The following is a 20,997-nucleotide window of genomic DNA, read 5'->3' on the forward strand; positions in this document are numbered from 1 at the left end:
GCTCTGTTCATGTTGAAATGCTTTGCTGCTATTCCTGTAGTGTGTGTGTGTGTTTGTGTGTGCATGTTGTGTGAGCTGTTCTCTCCTCACTCTGTAGAATCACTGAAGTGCTTTGTGTTTCTCTCTCTTGTTTCTTCTGTTTCTGTGTCTGTTGTCCTCTTGCCCTTGGCTGTGGTTTCATTACCATAGAGTCTGGAAGAGGAGCTCACCTCTCTCTTTCTGAGTAAGGCATGCTTCTCTGGGCTGTCTGGCTCCTGCAGTACCACAGCCGCTCCAGCAGAGGCCAGTAAAGTCTCAGCCATTACCACTTCTGCTGTCTGGCGCTCTGTCTTCATGCAACTGCTTACGGCTTATATTCTCTTCTGCACCTCATTAAAGCAAACCAAGTTCATGCTCAGATCTGGCAGTTGGGATTGATCCAGCCCTCGCTGATGTGTGTAGAAACACTGTGTGTGTGTGTGTGTGTGTGGGGGGGGGGGGGGGCAAATAGAAATAATGGACTACTGTTCAAATGTCTGGGGTCGGTTTTATTATCAGTGTTGAACGTTGAGTTCTGCTTCACAATATTTTTGTGTAAACTGTGATACTGATATAATGTTTAGAATTCTTTGTTGAATAGCATTTATTTAAAATATATATCTTCTGTAGCGTTATAAATGTCTTAACTGTCACTTTTGATCAATTTAATGCATCCTACATTAATCATAGTATTTGATTTTATATATATATAATGACCTTTTGAACAGTCGTCCATAGATGAATTAATTATTTCTTACACATCTAACAGCAGTTCAGAAATGGACAACAAATTTAACTAAATGTACAACAAAGCCATCAGAATCAAACCGTGGTTATATTGTCATTATATGAATGAGAGCTACAGCTCAGTTTCTACACACACACACACACACACACACACACACACACACACACACACAGCAGTCTGTGAATCACACACATGAGAACAGCTCTAGAGGGACTGGTCCTAAACATCCAGTAACAACATCATGAGCAAATCATCACGTCTCTGCCGTCGTCTGTGTGTGTGATGTTTCTGTTCACTAGCATCACTGCTGACTGCCGTCTCAAACCCGTTCACTCTCTTTCCCCCGGCTGTCTGGGGACATCCGATCACTAGCGGTCAGTAGAGACACGTGTCTCAATGCATCTCCTGTGATCGGGTCTCGTCCCGTGAAGGACTCCTCTGAGAGCGTGTGTTTGAGTGACTGTGTCTATGATTACCTCCAGGTTCCACAGGAAACCCCTCCCCGTCCCGGGACGGACAGCAGAGACACCAGCAAGGTGGTCATCGTCCTCGCTCAGCCTAACACCTAACATCACCTGAGCAAACACACACCTAACACTGCACACACACATCTCATCCTTTTCCATTGCAGACCTCATGACTCCAGCCCTCTTCTCTCATCTTCACCAGATTGATCATCCGTGTGTTTGTCCATGCATTCATCCATCTCTCAGCTTGTTATGATCCTCTCGTTCTCATTGTGTTGCTTGTTGATTGTGTGTGTGTGGTGTAGCAGTGTTTATGGATGTTTGATTCAGCACAAATGAGAGCAGTGCTGTGAGGGACAGATGTACAGTGTGTTCAGTCTGACGCTTACTCAGTAGCTTTATCTTGTTTAAAGAAAAACAGCTAAATGTTTTACTGGTGCAAAGACAAGTATATTCATTTTGTACAACAGCTGCAACTCCTCTTTGTGGCTTAATTTAGGAGCACCACTAAGTAAATCGTTATCTGTTATATCCCTACTGAATACTGAACAGACATTTAGAAGTTGATTTTAAAATGCAAAGTATTGAAACCAAAAAAGAAGTTCAGCAAACATTTGCATTTTTAATACACCATGGGCCTATCGTGCACCCGGCGCAAAGCAACGCCGGGAAAAAGTTTTGGTCAGACGCAGTTAGCATTTTCGTGTCCAGCGCCACGTCGTTTAATTAGCAAATGCATTTGCACCCATGTGTGTGCCCATGGGCGTGCTGGTCTAAAAAAAGAGTTCAGGCGCATAGCTATATGAGCTGAAAATAGACTGCACCATACACCAACTCAAACCTGGTCTAAAGTCTAAAGTCAATGGCACAATATTGTTTTGTTATTCAAAGAGTGCGTTGGTAGAAATTGCGCCTCTGGGCAGTCCAAAGTGCATAATGACTTTGCTTATTACACACAGGGGTGCGTCACACAAACATGCCAAATATTAAAAACAAAAGGATTACAGTGTAAAATATTATTATTGTGTAGGCTACATATACAAATGCAATGATGGATAGTCATTGCGTGTATTAGAACTAGGATACCTATTTGCAATTCAGCCTATTACTAGTTATAATGATGAATGAAATTCTACTTCATCCCATGCATTCTTCACCTCGGGAAGCTTTGGTGGATTCCTGCTTGTCCCGTAGATGATCTGCTCGCTCGCTTTAACCTCTTAAAGGGAATGGGAGATGACACTTTGGTTGGTTTATTGAACGTTACGCCCATTGTTCATTAAGAGAATAGGGACAACCCATTCAAAAAATGGGACCATTTTTCTGTCGTTAAAATGTGGATTTGGACACGCCCTGAGTGCACCTGCGCCGTGCATTTTACTTGGGCCAAATACAGACAATACGTCATATAAGTAGTCAAGGGCAAAGACACAGCTGTGGCTATTCGGACAGGGCAAGTGATAGGGATTGTGCACAACTAAAGAAGACATCGACCTCTGCTTTGTGAACCGTGGCGATGTTTCCTCTTGTTTTAGGCACCAGACAAGACCAGGTTTAGTTCTTGTAGACTGTTTTGCTGCTTCTCAAGTGCGCAACAGTATGCGTTTTCAAGGTCCACTAAAGTGCACTCATTGAGCAGACTGTACATCTCTCTGTCACAGCCTTGTTTTTATTTGCAATACAGTGACATTGATTTCGACTAAGGTCTGCAGGAAGTTTGTTTCCTTCAGTTTTGTTTCTGTGGTCATGGTTTATGTTTTTTGTTTTTCTCTCCATCCCTCGTGTGTGTTTGTGTGCTTGTCTGGTGTAGAGTGCAGAGGTCAAACCTGAAGTGGACGACCAGCCAGAGGTCATAGAGGTTGTGGAAGAGACCGTTGTCATCGAGGAAGTCGTTAAAGCCAAACCCAAGAGCCCCGCCCCTGAGGCGTCGATTCCCGTGGAGACGGAGGTCAAGGAGGAGAGGAGTTTATCATCAGACAGCGAGAGTGAAGAGGAGGCAGAGTACCACGCTCAGCCGCCCAGCACAAGCATCTCCATCCAACAGATCAAAGAAGAGCCTGAGGAGGAACAGGAGGCGGAGCTTACTCAACAAGCCCCGCCCTCTGTGATAGAGTCACAGCCATCTGCAGAAGCAGCTGAGCCCGGCCCTGCGGCGAAGGAAGAGAAAGCAGCAGAGCGTACACACGAGCCACTGCTGACGACGGACGAAGCTCCCAATGGACACGCCCTCCAAGCTGAAGCCCCGCCCACTGCCGAGGAGGAGGAGCCTCACATCGTGAATGGCAGCGCCTCTCGTGTGGAAGCAGAGCACCTGCCGCAGGTTATTTGTTGTTCGGAGGTAATTGACATCCCAAAAGCTGTGACGGCCACTCTTCTCCTCATCTCCTCTTCCATTTCCCGCTCCTTCCTCCTTCCTGGATGAAGATCCTGCTTTATCTGCGCAAGGCTGAAACCTCTCTCTAGCCTGTTTTAAAGGAAGCCATTACTGTATAAATGAAAGCGTCTTAATGTTTGTCTTTCCATCCTCTCGCCTTTAAGTTGAATTTTTTTTTATGCCATCCTACTCCTCTACACACACACACACATGAACACAGTATTCTGAGTCGCTGCATGCTTGTATCTTGTGCGCTGCATGTCATCTATCGTTGCATGGAGTTTAGTGGTGCATGTTTAATGTAGTGTACTTGATATATTTCTATGAGAAGTGGTTTTACATTGATTCTTCGCTCTGCTGGTAGAGAGAGAGCAGCAGAAACTTCAGTAATGCCACTCAAATGAGTTAATTGCACGGATAAATGGCGCACATCTTAAGTATTGATAGAAATAAAAGCTCAATAAATTGACATCTGATATCATAACCACACATCGCTGTGTGTTTTGTGGGCTTTTGAGTGTGTGTGTGTCGTCCTGTAAACACTGCCAAAGATCACAGGAACCAAAACTGCACTAATGTACCATCAGACAGATCTTGTTGGCTTTTTTCCAGTTTGTAGGCTGCATGTGTTATACCAAAGACGTGTAGTCTATAGTGGTGTTTCTTTGAGCTGTGTAGCAGTGGTGTGTGTGTGTGTGTGTGTGAGACGTCAGACCGCACACCTCCTGTACCTGTGCTTCACACTGACGGTCTCTGTCTCTCTGTAGCCTCCTGTTGTGAAGACTGAGATGGTTACCATCTCAGACACGTTTGCTGCTCAGAAGACGGAGATATCCACTAAGGAGGTCCCCATCGTGCACACGGAAACCAAGACCATCACGTACGAGGCCGCGCAGGTGAGAGGGTCACGTGATCCTGTGAAGAGATCACATATGGCACTGGATCTATAATCACAGTATCTGTCTCACTATGTGTGTGTGTGTATTCTCTGGTTAAATACATTCCCTCGTGAGGTAGTTTTAATGTGGCTGTGAATTGCCATTATCTTGTGGTTTATAGCTCATTACTTTTTCAAAAGAGCGTTGAAATGCTCTGATGCTAAATCCTGTCAAGCTGCTCATAATTTTGACACCTTCATCAGGATTGACTAAAACGATCTGCATCAGTGCAGCATCACGCAGCTGTGTTTCATCAGAGAGTGAGAGTGTTTGTGTTTGATCTGTGATTGACAGCTGGATGGTAATGGAGACGGGGAGCCAGGCGTGCTCATGACTGCTCAAACCATCACCTCTGAATCACTCTGCACCACCACCACCACACACATCACCAAGGTACAGCACACACACACACACACACACACACACACACACCGCTGACTGTGACATTTGGGCTGATGAGAGAGGTTATGAGACGAATGATCCTGTTCAGGATGGAGGATATTAGCTGACAGGTAAGAGTAGGGTTATAGATGCAGAGCAGACAATCTTGAGCTTGAGCAGGTTCCTTTGTATTTTAATATCAGAAGTGAGTTTTATGTATGACCAGTTTTTGCATTTAAGACAACATCAAATCAAAGCCCTATTTACACTGGAAATGTTTGGTGTAGGATTTACTTTGAAAATGTAAATGGGACAAATAATTACAAGGAAACGGTGAGTGATGTTGAATTAGACTGAATTAGTATTTCAATGCAAAAACCTATAAAAACAATCAGAATTGAAAACTTGCAGATGAAGTGCTGTCCTGTTATCTGTTCAGTGCAGTTCACATCATGTCTGTGTCTTTAATGATTGACAGACACTAAAGGGCGGGCAGTCAGAAACTCGCATTGAGAAGCGCATCGTCATCACGGGAGACTCTGACATTGATCACGATCAGGTGAGACGCACACACACACACACACACACACACACACACACACACACACAACTGTCGTCTGTGTACATGTATAAAGCCAGATGCACACTCTGATTGTTGCCTGAGTCTATTTTTAGACATGTCTCAGGTTTCTTTGGTCTGAAACATTTCCACTGGTTTGTCTCATTATTTAGCATTCTCTTCAACATGGTCTTCTCAGGGTTTGCTAACAGTCAACTAATTCCCTCTATTAGCCCTGATGCTTCTGACTTTATTTAATCTATCTACACATTTGCTTAAACTTGCTTTGGTTTGTGGGACATCAGTGAGGATCTCAGGACACCATCTGATAAGGCTGTGATAAAGTGAAAAAATTTATCGCTGTAAATTCAGTTAAACATACACTGATTTAAATTGAATCTACTGAAGTTGTAAGCGATGCTAAAGCAGTGAGTGTGTTTTTATTCTTCACATTAACAGTACAGACAGCAGCAGGTTTATTAAGCTGCTGTCACTTTAAGACCGAATGCACTGGTCCAGTATATGCACACACATCTGATTTTCTTTTTTTTATTTCCACTTAAGACAGAGAAACTGCGTTTATGTGAATGTTGAATATTACACTAAATAAATCTCACATGCTATGTTAGTGAAATAGTTTGAAAGTTAACACTGGCATAGAATTAAAGAATGCAGTAAACTTTTGTGATAACTAAAGTCAGTCAGTCTCTCAGTAAAGGCAGATTGTGAAGACTGTTTAATCTAATATCATCATGTTGCCTTACATACAGTCTGAGCTTAACTACAGCTGATCTGTTGTGGTTTTTCTGCGCGTTTATTGAGTATCTCAGTGGGTTGATATTGTAAAGTTGAGAGAGTCACAGACTGTGCAGGTGTGATTGTAGTGTGGAGGAGCTCGTGATGCTCAGCTGCATGACCACAGGTGCTCGTGTCGTATGACGCACACATGCACGCAGCTTCTGATTGGTTAAGAGCCTGCACACAGGTTACCATAGCGATGTGACATTTGCCATCCTCTCAGACTGAGAGCTGTTCACGCAGGTCCCGGCAGCAGTTCTTCACATGCATGTATGTTTCCCATCATCCGTTTGCGTTCAGTTGCTTGTGTATTCATTATTGTGTTTTTTTTTCCGTTAAACCTTTTGTTTGCTTGTGTGTGTTTGTGTTGGTTTGTTTTGGGCGGGCTCAGGCGTTGGCCCAGGCTATAAAGGAGGCCAAAGAGCAGCACCCTGACATGTCTGTCACTCGTGTGGTGGTCCACAAAGAGACGGAGCTGGCCGAGGACGAGGACTGAAGGACAGGTAAGCTCTGACCAGCGGCTCCTCCTGCTCCGGCCTCCTCCTCCACTGAGAGCCTGTCCTTTCTCCCCTTTGGTTTGCTCTTTTTCTTGTTGTCATCTATCCTTTTGTGTTTGTCTCTTTCTTTTCTCTGTCCTGGATCTGCTCAGTTTCTCATGTTAAAGCAGTGTGGATTCACACTCACTTGTGCTGAACTGGACTCTCATTTTAGGGGATCCTCATACACCTTTGGAAAAAACAGAAAAGAAATTACCGTAGTAGTATTATCATATGATTGTTAAATCCCTAACTTTTATTATCCTTTCAGTATTAAACATAGTGGTGTTTTTGTTAATCACTGCTGCTTAATGAAATTATTAGAAAAAGATTAGTATTTATTATAGAGAAAGCTGCATGCAGTAATTAAAGAGCCAGTAAGATGAAACTTCGAAGCTTCCTATCACTGTTTATAAGTCCTGTACAATAGGTTTAAATCCATCCAAGGTTAAAAAACATTGTCATTTTGTCAAAATATCATTTTAAAATTACCTCAATTCTCAGAGATCGCCAAACGGTTCACGGGAAGCTGTTCAAAAGATTCAGTTTCCTTAAACCCCACCTTTCGGTAGCATACTGTGTTCTGATTGGTCAACTAACATAGTCAGGTTTGATTGGTTGTTCCGCACACACCTCCACGGTAAACTATGCGTTAGCATCTGTTTGGGGTGAATTATGTCTTATTCCTCTCATCGCGAAGCAAACAGTAAAATAAAAAACTTGAACAGTCTCGCTGCTTTTTCTTCTGTGTGTGTGTATTCAAGCCGCGCGCTTCAGTTTGAATCTGAATAGCGCATTCAGCGCGGGGGCTTGGTCACATTAGATATAATGAAGGGAGACGTGAAAACTTGTTACACTTCATTTTAATGACGTGTTTGTAAATGAAGATCAGCGCAGAGACAGGCTGCAGACAGCACACATACTGATAAGGTGCTCGGGAGAAAACAAACACATAACTTCATAATCATACTTCGTGTTGTGATTCGGAGATGCTCGTTGGTCTAAATAAAGTTGGTAATGAACCCTCTTTTATGGCCAAACGCTTTGAAAATCCCGCTGTACTCACCCAGATTAGAAAAGCAGGCCATGACATTACAATGGTTTTGTAATAGTACACCAATGCATTTGTAGCCTTTTATATCAAAGTTTAAAATGGCCAACATGGATTAAAGAAAATGGATACCATTTGACTTTAAATTCTGCTTCAATTATAAAGAGTCCAGTCTTGTGACTTTTGGCCAAACCGTTAAGAAGTTAGGAGGAAAAATTGGCGCTGCTCTGAAACACACCAAATTTGGGATCAATATGCTAAAGCACTGAGGATAAGTAACCAAGTTAATTTTGGTTGTCTTTTTGATGAGCTCTTTTGTCATATTATTTGAAAATGGTTTAACTAATCAACTTGAATTCCATAAATTTATTTCACTGTGGTCTGAACATTTTCAGATTTATATTTTTGTGAAAATCAGAGCAACAGTCGGGGGGTGTTTGAAAAGGTTTTAAAAAGTGTTTTTAGCCCTTTTATAAAGAGGTTATTAGTAGGGCTGTGAATCTTTGGCAAGGCAGCGATTCGATTCGATTACGATTCATAGGTTTTCGATTCAAGAACGATTTTTGCAAATTTAGAACGATTCGATTCACAATTAAATTCGATTCGATTATAACGATTCGATTCTGCATTCTTTAAGTGCATTCACGGGAGTATTTAAATGCTTCTACTAAATTCTTTAAATGCTTAGTCAGGCGGCAAATTACAGTAGCATTTATGGTTAGAGAACCATAGGTAAAAAAAAAAAAAAAAACTTTTGTCCATTGTTAAATACTAGTTTAATGATGCGACATGGCATACGTAAAAATGTATGTAAGCCAATTTTTTTTAAAAAGAGCTTAAAGAGTATTATGTATAAGCTAACATTTTGTCACACCAGGGGCGTAGCCATAATTTCAGAAGTGACAGAAATGCCAAATACAATCATTTTATGTATGTAGCCTATATAATAATAATAATAATAATAATAATATATTTTATTTATTTATTTTATTATTTTTTTACAAGGAATTATCTTCTTTTTAAATTACTTTTAATTAGCTGTAATAAATCAAATACACTGCTGGACAATAATCAATCATTTGTAATCGATATTTTTTTCCTAATGGCAATTTTATGATTGTTTTATATACTAGGCTACATTTAATTAGCAATTATTAAAATTTTCTGCACAGAATAAGGTAGAAAATATACTTTATAGTTTCTGTACTGTAATAAATGTCAATTAGCACTGCATCATTCATAAATTGTTTGTGGTTTTTTTTTGTTTCATCAGTTCATTCTGCTTTTATTCAGTTTAGCTGCAGATATAGCCTGGCACGTCTATGAGAGCGAGATCACTTCTCTTTCAGTGTGAAAACGTCTTCATCTCTATTTAACTTTTCCTCTCCATCAGCGAATGATTCTGAGAGAAAACGCGCCAGATGTCTGTTTGCTAATGAAACAAACGCTACTTTCTTGCATTTGATTATCAGATAAATCTCGCGCTCCTATCTCAAGGTCGTTGTTAATGCTGTGGTTAATTTTAAAAGTTTCCTTCCTACATTCGGTTCATCCGCATCGTTTAAAAACATTTATCATTCAATGGATCTGTGCGTATGATTTAAACACTTACATTTCTGCTCCGTCCATGCAATAAATACAGCTGTCGACGGCTCCGGTAACTCCATCGGTAAGATGCAGAGAGCATTGACAAACTACAGAAAAGTAAAACTACTTCACGTTAGTATTACTGGCCACGAGTCCTATAGATCACACATCAGCTGCGTCAGAGACGAAGGGAGCGCGTGAAGGACAGATGGAGGCACGATTCACGAACACTCTTCAAGGTCTCCATTAATTCGTGCGTGTAGTAATTTAATGTGTATACATTTTGAAAGCATTGAATCGCTATAGAAATCGCGATTCATTCGATTCTTAGCATTTTTAATCGATTACTGTCCAAGATTGGCGATTCACGATTCAAAAATCATGTTTCAAGATTGATGCATATGAATCGACAGGGTTTGTAATCGATGCATCGAGAAAACGAGTGAATCGTTACACCCCTAGTTATTAGCTTAAACGTAAGAGCAGATTTGGACAGTTGGTGGCACTAGGGGTTTGAGTTAGAGACTCATCATTTGCTGTGGTTAATGTTCGGATGATTCTCACCAGTTTAATAACCTCATCAGTATCTTTGACTGAGAGTGCCTGGTGTCACTGGGTGTGCAGTGTAGGTGGCGTCTAGATGTGTTGTGTTTTCATGGCACTGAGAGGAAGTGCTTTAGTGCCCATATGAGCGCTGTCACGTCTCCAGCGTGACCTCCACCCCAGCAAACAATGAACTCCTCTGAGAGATTAAAGGCACTCGCAGCGCTGCCGATGCGCTTCCCTCCGGATGTGTCAACAGTGGGCGACTGTGTTGTCTTGGGATTAGAAATCTCACAGGCCAGGATATCTGCAGGATATGTGTTCAGATCTAGAGCCCATCAGATTCAGGTTCATTTCAACATGTCAAAATCAGGAGCTAGAGAGACTAGAGAGCTGGGTTTACGCTGTCATCATCGACAGGAGGTCATGTTGAGTTGAGCACCGCTGCTGAACATCCAAACATTCCCACCTCTCCTCAAACTACAGCTAGATTTGAGTGCACACTGTGTTTGAGCAATAGTCTAAGAAGGGTGAGATCATTAACACAGCAGATGACATGAGTTTGTCATTGACCTCATTTATTAAAAAAGGGCTCTTCAGCTAACATAAGCATAAGCAAATGTATTCAGCAACAACATATCAAATGTATTATCAGAGAAAAAGTCATGGAAATGATTTGACTGATGTGTTTATGAAATGAACCTGCAAGTCTGGCGCCGGTACAGGATGGCTGCCTCCGTGACGAGCTCCGCATATGTTTTTGTGTTTTTGTTAGTTTGTCCTGTCTTTAGTTATATTCCTGCCATCAGTTTCACCAGGGAAGAACTGCTGAACATTCGGCAGAACACACCACAGGATATTTTACCGGATTTCAATTATTCAGACGTTTTACTGAACGTTGTTATCGGAGGAGCGGCGGCGCTGATCAAGCGCTTCAGGACGCGCAGACGGGGGAAGCGAGCGGGAGCGCTCGTCAGACTCAGGAAGCGCGGATTTCGAACGCCGTTGCCTAGCATCCATCTGGCAAATCTCCGCTCTCTACCCAACAAAACGGACGAACTCCTTCTGCTTTCTCGGACAAATAAGGATTTCACACACTCTGGTGCTCTGTGTTTCACGGAAACCTGGCTGAATGACACCATACCGGACAGCGCGCTCCATCTGCCGGGCTTTCAGCTGTTTAGAGCGGATCGTGACACAGAATCAACGGGGAAATCGCGTGGTGGCGGGACATGCTTTTACATCAATGAACGGTGGTGTACAGATGTAACTGTGTTAAAGAAGACGTGCTGCTCAAATATCGAAACACTCTTCATTAACTGCAAGCCGTTCTATTCGCCGCGGGAGTTTCACTCGTTCATTCTGGTCAGTGTTTACATCCATCCGCAAGCTCATGTGAGCTCAGCTTTACAGAAACTCGCTGATCAGATCACAGAGACAGAACAACAACACCCTGACTCTGTTTTAATCATTCTCGGGGACTTTAATAAAGCCAATCTGTCCCGTGAACTGCCAAAATACAGACAGCATGTTACATGTCCCACAAGAGACAGTAATATATTGGATCACTGTTACACCACAATAAAGGATGCATTTCACTCTGTTCCACGAGCAGCTTTGGGACGTTCTGATCACCTTCTGGTTCATCTAATACCGTCCTACAGGCAGAAACTAAAATCAGCTAAACCTGTATCAAGGACTGTAAAAAGATGGACTAATGAAGCAGAGCAGGATTTACAATCTTGTTTTGACCTCACTGATTGGAGTGTTTTTGAAGCTGCTGCCACCGATCTGGATGAACTCACAGAGACCGTAACATCATATATCAGTTTCTGTGAGGATATGTGTATTCCTACAAAGACTCAACTAATTTACAATAATGACAAACCGTGGTTCACTGCAAAACTCAGACAGCTCCGTCAGGCCAAAGAAGATGCTTACGTGAAGGGGGACAATGTCTTGTATAAACAGGCTAAATACACATTGGAAAAGGAGATCAAAGTGGCAAAGAGGAATTATTCTGAAAAAATAAGGACTCAGTTCACTTCCAACGACTCTGCATCAGTGTGGAAAAGTCTAAAGAAGATCACCAATTACAAGACACCACCCCCCAGCACTGTAGAGAATCAACGACTGGCAGACGATCTGAACGAGTTTTACTGCAGGTTTGAAAGAACACCCATCACCTGCCCTGAACGCCTCCCCACAAAACCATTCACACCCTTCACAACTCCTGCAACCAGCCCTGAATGCCTCTCCAAACTACCGTTCACACCATTAACAGCTCCTGCAACCCATCCTGAACACCTCTCCAATCAAGCACTCTCACCATTCTCACCTCCTGCATCCCCCCTCTCCCCCACACCTGCAATTCAGATCAGCGAGGATGAGGTGCGCCAGGTCTTCCGGAAGCAGAAAAGGAAAAAAGCACCAGGCCCAGATTGTGTTACACCAGCCTGTCTGAAATCCTGTGCTGACCAGCTGGCCCCCATCTTCACACAGATCTTCAACAGATCGCTGGAGCTGTGCGAAGTCCCTTCATGCCTCAAATGTTCCACCATCATCCCCATCCCTAAGAAACCCAAAATTACAGGACTAAATGACTACAGGCCTGTGGCTCTAACGTCTGTAGTCATGAAGTCATTTGAAAAACTGGTGCTGGGCCACCTGAAGGACATCACTGGGCCCTTGCTGGATCCTCTTCAGTTTGCCTACAGAGCAAACAGGTCTGTGGACGATGCAGTAAACATTGGACTGCATTATGTTCTGCAACACCTAGACAGACCGGGGACTTATGTGAGGATCCTGTTTGTGGACTTCAGCTCGGCCTTCAACACGATCATCCCAAACCTCCTCCTGCCCAAACTAAATCAGCTCTCCGTGCCCACCTCAGTCTGTCAGTGGATCAACAGCTTCCTGACAGACAGGCAGCAGCTAGTGAGGCTGGGAAAATACACATCCAGCACCCGTACAATCAGCACCGGAGCTCCCCAGGGGTGCGTTCTCTCCCCACTGCTCTTCTCCCTGTACACTAATGATTGCACATCTAAGGACCTCTCTGTCAAGCTCCTGAAGTTTGCAGATGACACCACACTCATCGGCCTCATTCAGGACGGTGACGAGTCTGCTTACAGACAGGAGGTAAAAGAGCTGGCTGTCTGGTGCAGTCTCAACAACCTGGAGCTTAACACCCTCAAAACAGTGGAGATGATCGTGGACTTCAGGAGAAATCCCCCTGCACTCTCCCCACTCACCATCATGAACAGCACTGTGACTGCAGTGGAGTCATTCAGGTTCCTGGGCACCACTATCTCTCAGGACCTGAAGTGGGACATTCACATTGACTCCATTGTGAAAAAGGCCCAGCAGAGGTTGTACTTCCTCCGCCAGCTGAGGAAGTTTAACCTGCCACAGGAGCTGCTGAAACAGTTCTACTCCACCATCATTGAATCCATCCTCTGCACTTCAGTAACTGTCTGGTTCAGCTCAGCTTCTAAATCTGACCTCAGAAGACTACAGAGGGTAGTCCGGACTGCTGAGCGAATCATCGGTTCAACCCTCCCATCTATTCAAGAACTGTACTTATCCAGAGTGAGAAAAAGGGCTGTCAAAATCACTCTGGACCCCTCACATCCAGCACACTCCCTCTTTGAACTGTTGCCATCTGGTCGACGCTACAGAGCACTGAGCACTAGAACGACCAGACACAGGACCAGTTTCTTCCCTCAGGCAATCCATCTTATGAACAGCTTATAATAACGGCGGACACACTACACTTTATATTTATATACACACACACTTTATTTATCTAACACACATACTTAGTATACACTTAAATTTTTGCACACAATATATATGTACATACATAACTTCATTTTGTAATATACTTGCCACAATTGTCATTTGGATATTGTTATTCACTATCTACTTATTTGTATTTTTTATTCTTTTATTATGTGTTTTATGTTCTGTCGCTGTCATTCTGTTGTACTGCGGAGCTTCTGTCACGAAAACAAATTCCTCGTATGTGTACATACCTGGCAATAAAGCTCATTCTGATTCTGATTCTGATTCTGATTCTGAATGCCAGCTGTGGGGTAAAGTGTGTCAGGTGCTTTAGGGTAATTATCTTCTAATGATCTGAATATTTCATGTTTTCCTGGCCGCTTTATGAAATACTTTAAGATAATAATTAGCTAATACACTGCTCAAAAGAAATTAAAGGAACACTTTGAAAACGCATCAGATCTCAATGTGGAAAAATATCATGCTGGATATCTGTAATGTGTTAGGAACGAGAGGATGCCACGTCGTTTGATGGAAATGAAAATGATCAACCCACAGAGGGCTGAATTCAAAGACACCCAGAAAATCAAAGTGAAAATTGATACAGCAGGCTAGTCCATTTTGCTGAAATTTCATTGCAGCACCCAAAATGGTACTCAGTAGTTGTATGGCCCCCACGTGCAACACCAGGGTGTGCTCCTAATGAGACGACATTACCCTGGGGTGTTCCTCCCAGATCTGGACCAGGCATCACTGAGCTCCTGGACAGTCTGAGGTGCAGCCTGGGGGCGTCTGATGGACCCAAACATAATCAACAAGGTCATGCGAGCGTGGGGACCTGCAGTGGTATAAATTCCCTCATCCTCCAGGTACTGCCTGCATACTCTCGCCACATGAGGCCGGGCATTGAACCCACGACCAACTGCACCAGCGTAGGGTCTGACAATGGGTCCAAGGATTTCATCCCAATACCTAATGTCAGTCATGGTGCCATTGTTTAGCCCAGTGGTTCCCAAGCACGTTCCCCCCAGTACTGCATGTTTTCCATGGCACCTTAATCAAACACACCTGATTCAGATCATCAGCTCATTAGTAGAGACTCCAAGACCTGAATTGGGTGTGTCAGACAAATGAGAGATGCGAAATGTGCAGTATTGGGGAGCCTCCAGGAATGTGATTGGGAACCACTGGTCTGTCCTGCAGACGTCCCTCCATGGAAATGCCTCCCCAGACCACACTGGTCACAGCAGGATAACATTCTCCACGGCTTCTCCAGACCCTTTCACGTCTGTCACATGTGCTCAGGGTGAACCTGCTCTCACCAGTGACCTGCAAATTCTGCTGTTCAATGGAAAATGCCAGTCGAGCTCCATGGTGCCGGGTAGTGAGCACAGGGCCCACTAGAGGACATCGGGCCCTCAGGCCACCCTCATGAAGTCTGTTTCTACTTTGTTTGGTCAGAGACATTGGCCTGTTGAAGGTCATTTTGCAGCGAACCCTGTTCTTCCTTGCAGTTAGCGGTCCTGCGGATGACATCTATGGTCCTGTCCATCTCTCCTGGAAAGACGTCCTGTCTCCTGGCATCTCCTCATGCTCTTGAGACTGTGCTGGGAGACACTTCAAACCCTCTGGCAATGGCACATATTGATGCCATCCTGAAGGAGTTGGACTGCCTGTGCAAACTCTGTGGGGTCCAGGTATCACCACATGTGACACTGAACCTAGCCAAATGTGGCAAAACTAGTGAAAAAATATCAGTGGCCTGTACTTGTAAAACCATTTCCTGTGTCTCGTTGCCCATCGAATGCATCTGTTGTTAATTTAACTCCAAAGCATCTGAAACTGAGTAGCAACCCCCTCTGCTATTAACTGACCTGATCAATATACCAGGGCTTTACTCTGTATATGTTAAAAAAAGAAAGAAAAAAAAGTTTTCTTAGATTTTTTTTTTTGAGTAGTGTAGAATGGATGTCAAGTGATTGAATCTGAATCTTTGACTGAATCACTGACTCGCTCGATTCCTTCAGAATGTGGGTGAAGGAATCAAGAGAAAGTACCATGAATATGTTTATATATATATATATATATATATATGCTGAGCGTATATTTCTTTGGCTAACAGATAATTAGGAGGAACGAGTTTGACCGCTGTTCTGTGGCACATCTTACCCCACTCTCCTCATGCCTGTGCTCTGAGAGATCTGTGTAGTAACTGTTTACTTTGTTTTCTCTCTCTCTCTCTCTCTCTCAGAGCTGAAGAGCGGCTCAGAGTTCATCCGTCGTGTGGAGGAGAGAAGAGCGGCTCTGATCCTGTACAGAAACACATCTTCATCTTCTTTAATTCAAAACAGAACCACTTAGCTAACATTCGTAGCTTTTTATTTTTTTTTTAGTCTTTGTTTTATCTCTATCCCTCAAAAGATTGTCTTGACCATTTCTGAAGACCAGATGTATGTTGTTTTTATTGTTAAGTAGTAATTCACATTCCTAGTTCATGAGGAGGAGTAATGGATCACTTTGTGGTGGAGGAGCATGTGAGCATGTGAAGATGATGTTGAGGGGGCGGGGCTAAAGGTGAATGTGTTTTCCTGATGTCACAGTGTTTGTAAGGGACCAGCACAGGACAGTGGCACTGTGTGATTCTCATTGGTGGACGGTGGAGCCAATCATTCCTCAATGCAGTCAAACACACACACACACACATTCCCCCGAGGAGAGGATGAGCAGCTTTACCTCTCAGTGACCAGATGCAACGCAGGACCTCCATCACCATCAAACCTAGGCAGCTCTGTGGGAACTTTCTCATCTCCAGACATTTTCTGGCACCAATATTCACACACACATATATATATATTTTTTTTTCTTCTTTCTGTTTTAAATCAGATGATTTCCCACAAGGTCACTCTGTTTTCCCTTTTAAATATCTTTAATCTGTTTCATGAACTTTTGATTAAATGAACAAATGAGATTGAACTGCCAGCGCTGAAGTTTTTAGTGGCCGAGCGAGGCCCGTGCTCTCTTCTCTCTGTCTCTCTCTCTCTCAGCTCCCATCTGCTCCATCAACCTTGTTTTTAGCAGTTAATGGTAGGATAGACTCTCTCTTTCTTTTTTAAGCAGCTTTGGATGATCTGTCATGTTTTATGCCCCACCCGACCCTTTGTGTAACACTCTTATCATTAAAGTCTGTTTATTCTCTAATAACCCCGAGACTGCTTCATCTTAAGTGATTGGATGTGTGTTTGGGGGGGGGGGGGGGGGTTAATGATTGTGAATTCAGTAGGTGTTTAGCTAGCATTAGCAGCACTGCTCTTCAGTGAAGTTAGACGCTGCACTGCCATCTATTGACGTGGATCAGAATACCCCCATATAATTAAAATGAAATGATTTGTGCAGTTGACCTTGTGTGAGTATGCACCATTCAGATGATTCTAAACATTGTTTGTTTGTTTATATATTCATGCCTAAAGCTTAAAAAAACTGCTGAATGCACATTTAATGCACGCCAAGCTCCAAATGCATGTGAAAAATTGTCTTTGGTCCGTAAAATACAGTAATGTATATTTGGCTGGATGTTGAAATGCAGGCATGATAAAAGTGATAGTCCACACCAACAACAAAACATAGCAATATTCACTTCAGATTCTCATATACGATTCATCTCCATTCTGAGTTTCATATTTTTTATCGTTATCGAGACTCGCAACTATTTTTTTGTTCATTGCAGAAGTAATACTGAAGTTCTCCCAGGCTGTTTTTATTTCAAGTCAAGTCACCTTTATTTATATAGCGCTTTAATTTCATTGCGTCAAAGCAACTGAACAACATTCATTAGGAAAACAGTGTCTCAATAATGCAAAATGATAGTTAAAGGCAGTTCATCATTGAATTCAGTGATGTCATCTCTGTTCAGTTTAAATAGTGTCTGTGCATTTATTTGGAATGAAGTCAATGATATCGCTGTAGATGAAGTGACCCCAACTAAGCAAGCCAGAGGTGACAGCGGCAAGGAACCGAAACTCCATCGGTGACAGAATGGAGAAAAAAACCTTGGGAGAAACCAGGCTCAGTTGGGGGGCAAGTTCTCCTCTGACCAGACGAAACCAGTAGTTCAATTCCAGGCTGCAGCAAAGTCAGATTGTGCAGAAGAATCATCTGTTTCCTGTGGTCTTGTCCTGGTGCTCCTCTGAGACAAGGTCTTTACAGGGGATCTGTATCTGGGGCTCTAGTTGTCCTGGTCTCCGCTGTCTTTCAGGGATGTAGAGGTCCTTTCTAGGTGCTGATCCACCATCTGGTCTTGATACGTACTGGATCCGGGTGACTGCAGTGACCCTCTGATCTGGACACAGACTGGATCTGGTGGCTACGGTGACCTCGGAACAAGAGAGAAACAGACAAATATTAGCGTAGATGCCATTCTTCTAATGATGTAGCAAGTACATAGGGTGTTATGTGAAGTGTTTCCGGTTCCGGTTTACCTAATTAATGCAGCCTAAAAATCCTTTAACAGATTTGGATATTAAAAGCATATTAGTATGTTATGTGTAAGCCAGGTTAAAGAGATGGGTCTTTAATCTAGATTTAAACTGCAAGTGTCTGCCTCCCGAACAATGTTAGGTAGGTTATTCCAGAGTTTAGGCGCCAAATAGGAAAAGGATCTGCCGCCCGCAGTTGATTTTGATATTCTAGCTATTATCAAATTACCTGAGTTTTGAGAACATAGCGGACGTAGAGGAGTATAATGTAAAAGGAGCTCACTCAAATACTGAGGTGCTAAACCATTCAGGGCTTTATAAGTAATAAGCAATATTTTAAAATCTATACGATGTTTGATAGGGAGCCAGTGCAGTGTGGACAGGACCGGGCTAATATGGTCATACTTCCTGGTTCTAGTAAGAACTCTTGTTGCTGCATTTTGGACTAGCTGTAGTTTGTTTACTAGACATGCAGAACAACCACCCAATAAAGCATTACAATAATCTAACCTTGAGGTCATAAATGCATGGATTAACATTTCTGCATTTGACATCGAGAGCATAGGCCATAATTTAGATATACCTTTGAGATGGAAAAAAGCAGTTTTACAAATGCTAGAAATGTGGCTTTCTAAGGAAAGATTGCGATCAAATAGCACACCTAGGTTCCTAACTGATGACGAAGAATTGACAGAGCAACCATGAAGTCTTAGTGTTCTAGGTTATTACAAGCAGAGTTTTTAGGTCCTATAATTAACACCTCTGTTTTTTTTTGTTTTTTTTCAGAATTTAGCAGTAAGAAATTACTCGTCATCAAGTTTTTTATATCGACTATGCATTCCATTAGTTTTTCAAATTGGTGTGTTTTACCGGGACTTGAGGAAATATAGATCTGCGTATCATCAGCGTAACAGTTAAAGCTAACACCATGTTTCCTGATGATATCTCCCAAGGGTAACATATAAAGCATGAAGAGTAGCGGCCCTAGTACTGAGCCTTGAGGTACTCCATACTGCACTTGTGATCGATATGATACATCTTCATTCACTGCTGTGAACTGATGGCGGTCATATAAGTACGATTTAAACCATGCTAATGCACTTCCACTGATGCCAACAAAGTGTTCAAGTCTATGCAAAAGAATGTTGTGGTCAATTGTGTCAAACGCAGCACTAAGATCCAATAAAACTAACAGAGAGATACACCCACGATCAGATGATAAGAGCAGATCATTTGTAACTCTAAGGAGAGCAGTTTCAGTACTATGATACGGCTAAATCCTGACTGGAAATCCTCACATATACCATTATTCTCTAAGAAGGAATATAATTGTGAGGATACCACCTTTTCTAGTATCTTGGACAGAAAAGGGAGATTCAAGATTGGTCTATAATTAATTAGTTATTTTTGGTCAAGTTGTGTTTTTTTTTTTTTTGATGAGAGTCTTAATAACAGCCAGTTTAAAGGTTTTAGGGACATATCCTAATGACAATGAGGAATTAATAATAGTCAGAAGAGGATCTATAACTTCTGGAAGCACCTCTTTTAGGAGCTTAGAGTATATAGGGTCTAACATACATGTTGTTGTTTTAGATGATTTAACAAGTTTATACAATTCTTCCTCTCCTATTATTCTGCCCTGGCAATGGTGTTCTAAACCAAAGGCTGACAGATAGCTAACAGGAATAAAGCTTCATCACACGTTCTTCGTTGTGCTTATGTGATGCACTTTACTGTAAAACTGAAAGAAACACAAAAATACAAATTACAAAATGATTTACAAAATAGCATGGACATTTTCACATTCACAAACATCTGTTTACAGAATTAAACAACAAAATAAACAACCGAATTATGTCTTTGAAGAAAAATGCGACTATGTAACCTTATTAGCATATTAGCTGTCAGATCACGCTATATTTCAGAATCAAACATCAATCTCTAAACGTCTTAATAACGACCAGCTTTTAATTAAATTAACACAACATTATTGCAGTTATTTTCAATATGAAATTTATAACTTACGGTCGTATCTACTCCAAGGATTAGACAGCATCTAAAACGCAGATCACAGAAAACGACTCTTCTTCTACTGTTTTACGAGCTTCCTGTTGCGTTCTACTGAGTATTGTAATAACGATTTTCACCACAAGGTGTCACACATGAACTACTTATACAAACCAGAATGAAACTAAAGAAAAAAAACTAATACTGCACAGAACACTCCCCGCCTGGTATAACTTGTGTTATACCACTATGCATTCCGATTATTTGACAAAAGTAAGACAACATCACATATAGGTCTTAAGTACTCTCTGAATACCCCTTGCTTAGCAGTCTTCACCATAACCTTACAAATTTTTCCATCAGATGAAGCTATAGTCTTTGCTATGAGACCAATTGGCCACTCACTGCGCTTAGCTTCCCCATCCTTCAACAGAACAATGTCTCCTTCCTGAATACTCTCTCTCTCCTCTGTCCATTTTCTCCTGGGTTGCAAGGTAGACAAGTACTCCTGCTTCCATCGCTTCCAGAATGAATCAGCCAGCATCTGGACTTGACGCCACTGATTTTTGTGCAAGTGCCCTATCTCAAAATTTCCTGGAGGCGCTGGAGCAACACTCGCCTTCTGAGTTAAGAGCATTGCTGGTGAAAGCACTTGGGGCATGCCCGTATCTGATGAAATTGGGATTAAGGGTCTGGAATTCATGATGGCCATGACTTCTGCCATTAAAGTTG

The 20,997-nt window shown here is 42.4% G+C and overlaps 1 protein-coding gene across 20 annotated transcripts in view; it reads left to right on the plus strand.

Annotated features, from left to right (window-relative positions):
- Positions 1-16,987, plus strand: part of LOC127984353 (protein 4.1) — an 80,495-nt gene extending 63,508 nt beyond the window's left edge. For 9 of the 20 annotated variants that reach the window (XM_052586976.1, XM_052586979.1, XM_052586986.1 and 6 more), the window contains 8 exons: positions 190-282; positions 1,249-1,302; positions 3,044-3,571; positions 4,375-4,503; positions 4,840-4,938; positions 5,405-5,485; positions 6,675-6,786; positions 16,038-16,987. In XM_052586976.1, the coding sequence (XP_052442936.1) occupies positions 190-282; positions 1,249-1,302; positions 3,044-3,571; positions 4,375-4,503; positions 4,840-4,938; positions 5,405-5,485; positions 6,675-6,779 (1,089 nt within the window). In that variant the 3' untranslated portion in view covers positions 6,780-6,786; positions 16,038-16,987. The remainder of the gene's footprint in view (positions 1-189; positions 283-1,248; positions 1,303-3,043; positions 3,572-4,374; positions 4,504-4,839; positions 4,939-5,404; positions 5,486-6,674; positions 6,787-16,037) is intronic. The other 11 variants (XM_052586984.1, XM_052586990.1, XM_052586991.1 and 8 more) reach the window with 6 other exon arrangements.
- Positions 16,988-20,997: the final 4,010 nt, after the last annotated feature.

Source organism: Carassius gibelio, chromosome B20 (assembly GCF_023724105.1).
Source record: "Carassius gibelio isolate Cgi1373 ecotype wild population from Czech Republic chromosome B20, carGib1.2-hapl.c, whole genome shotgun sequence".
Lineage (NCBI taxonomy): Eukaryota > Metazoa > Chordata > Actinopteri > Cypriniformes > Cyprinidae > Carassius > Carassius gibelio.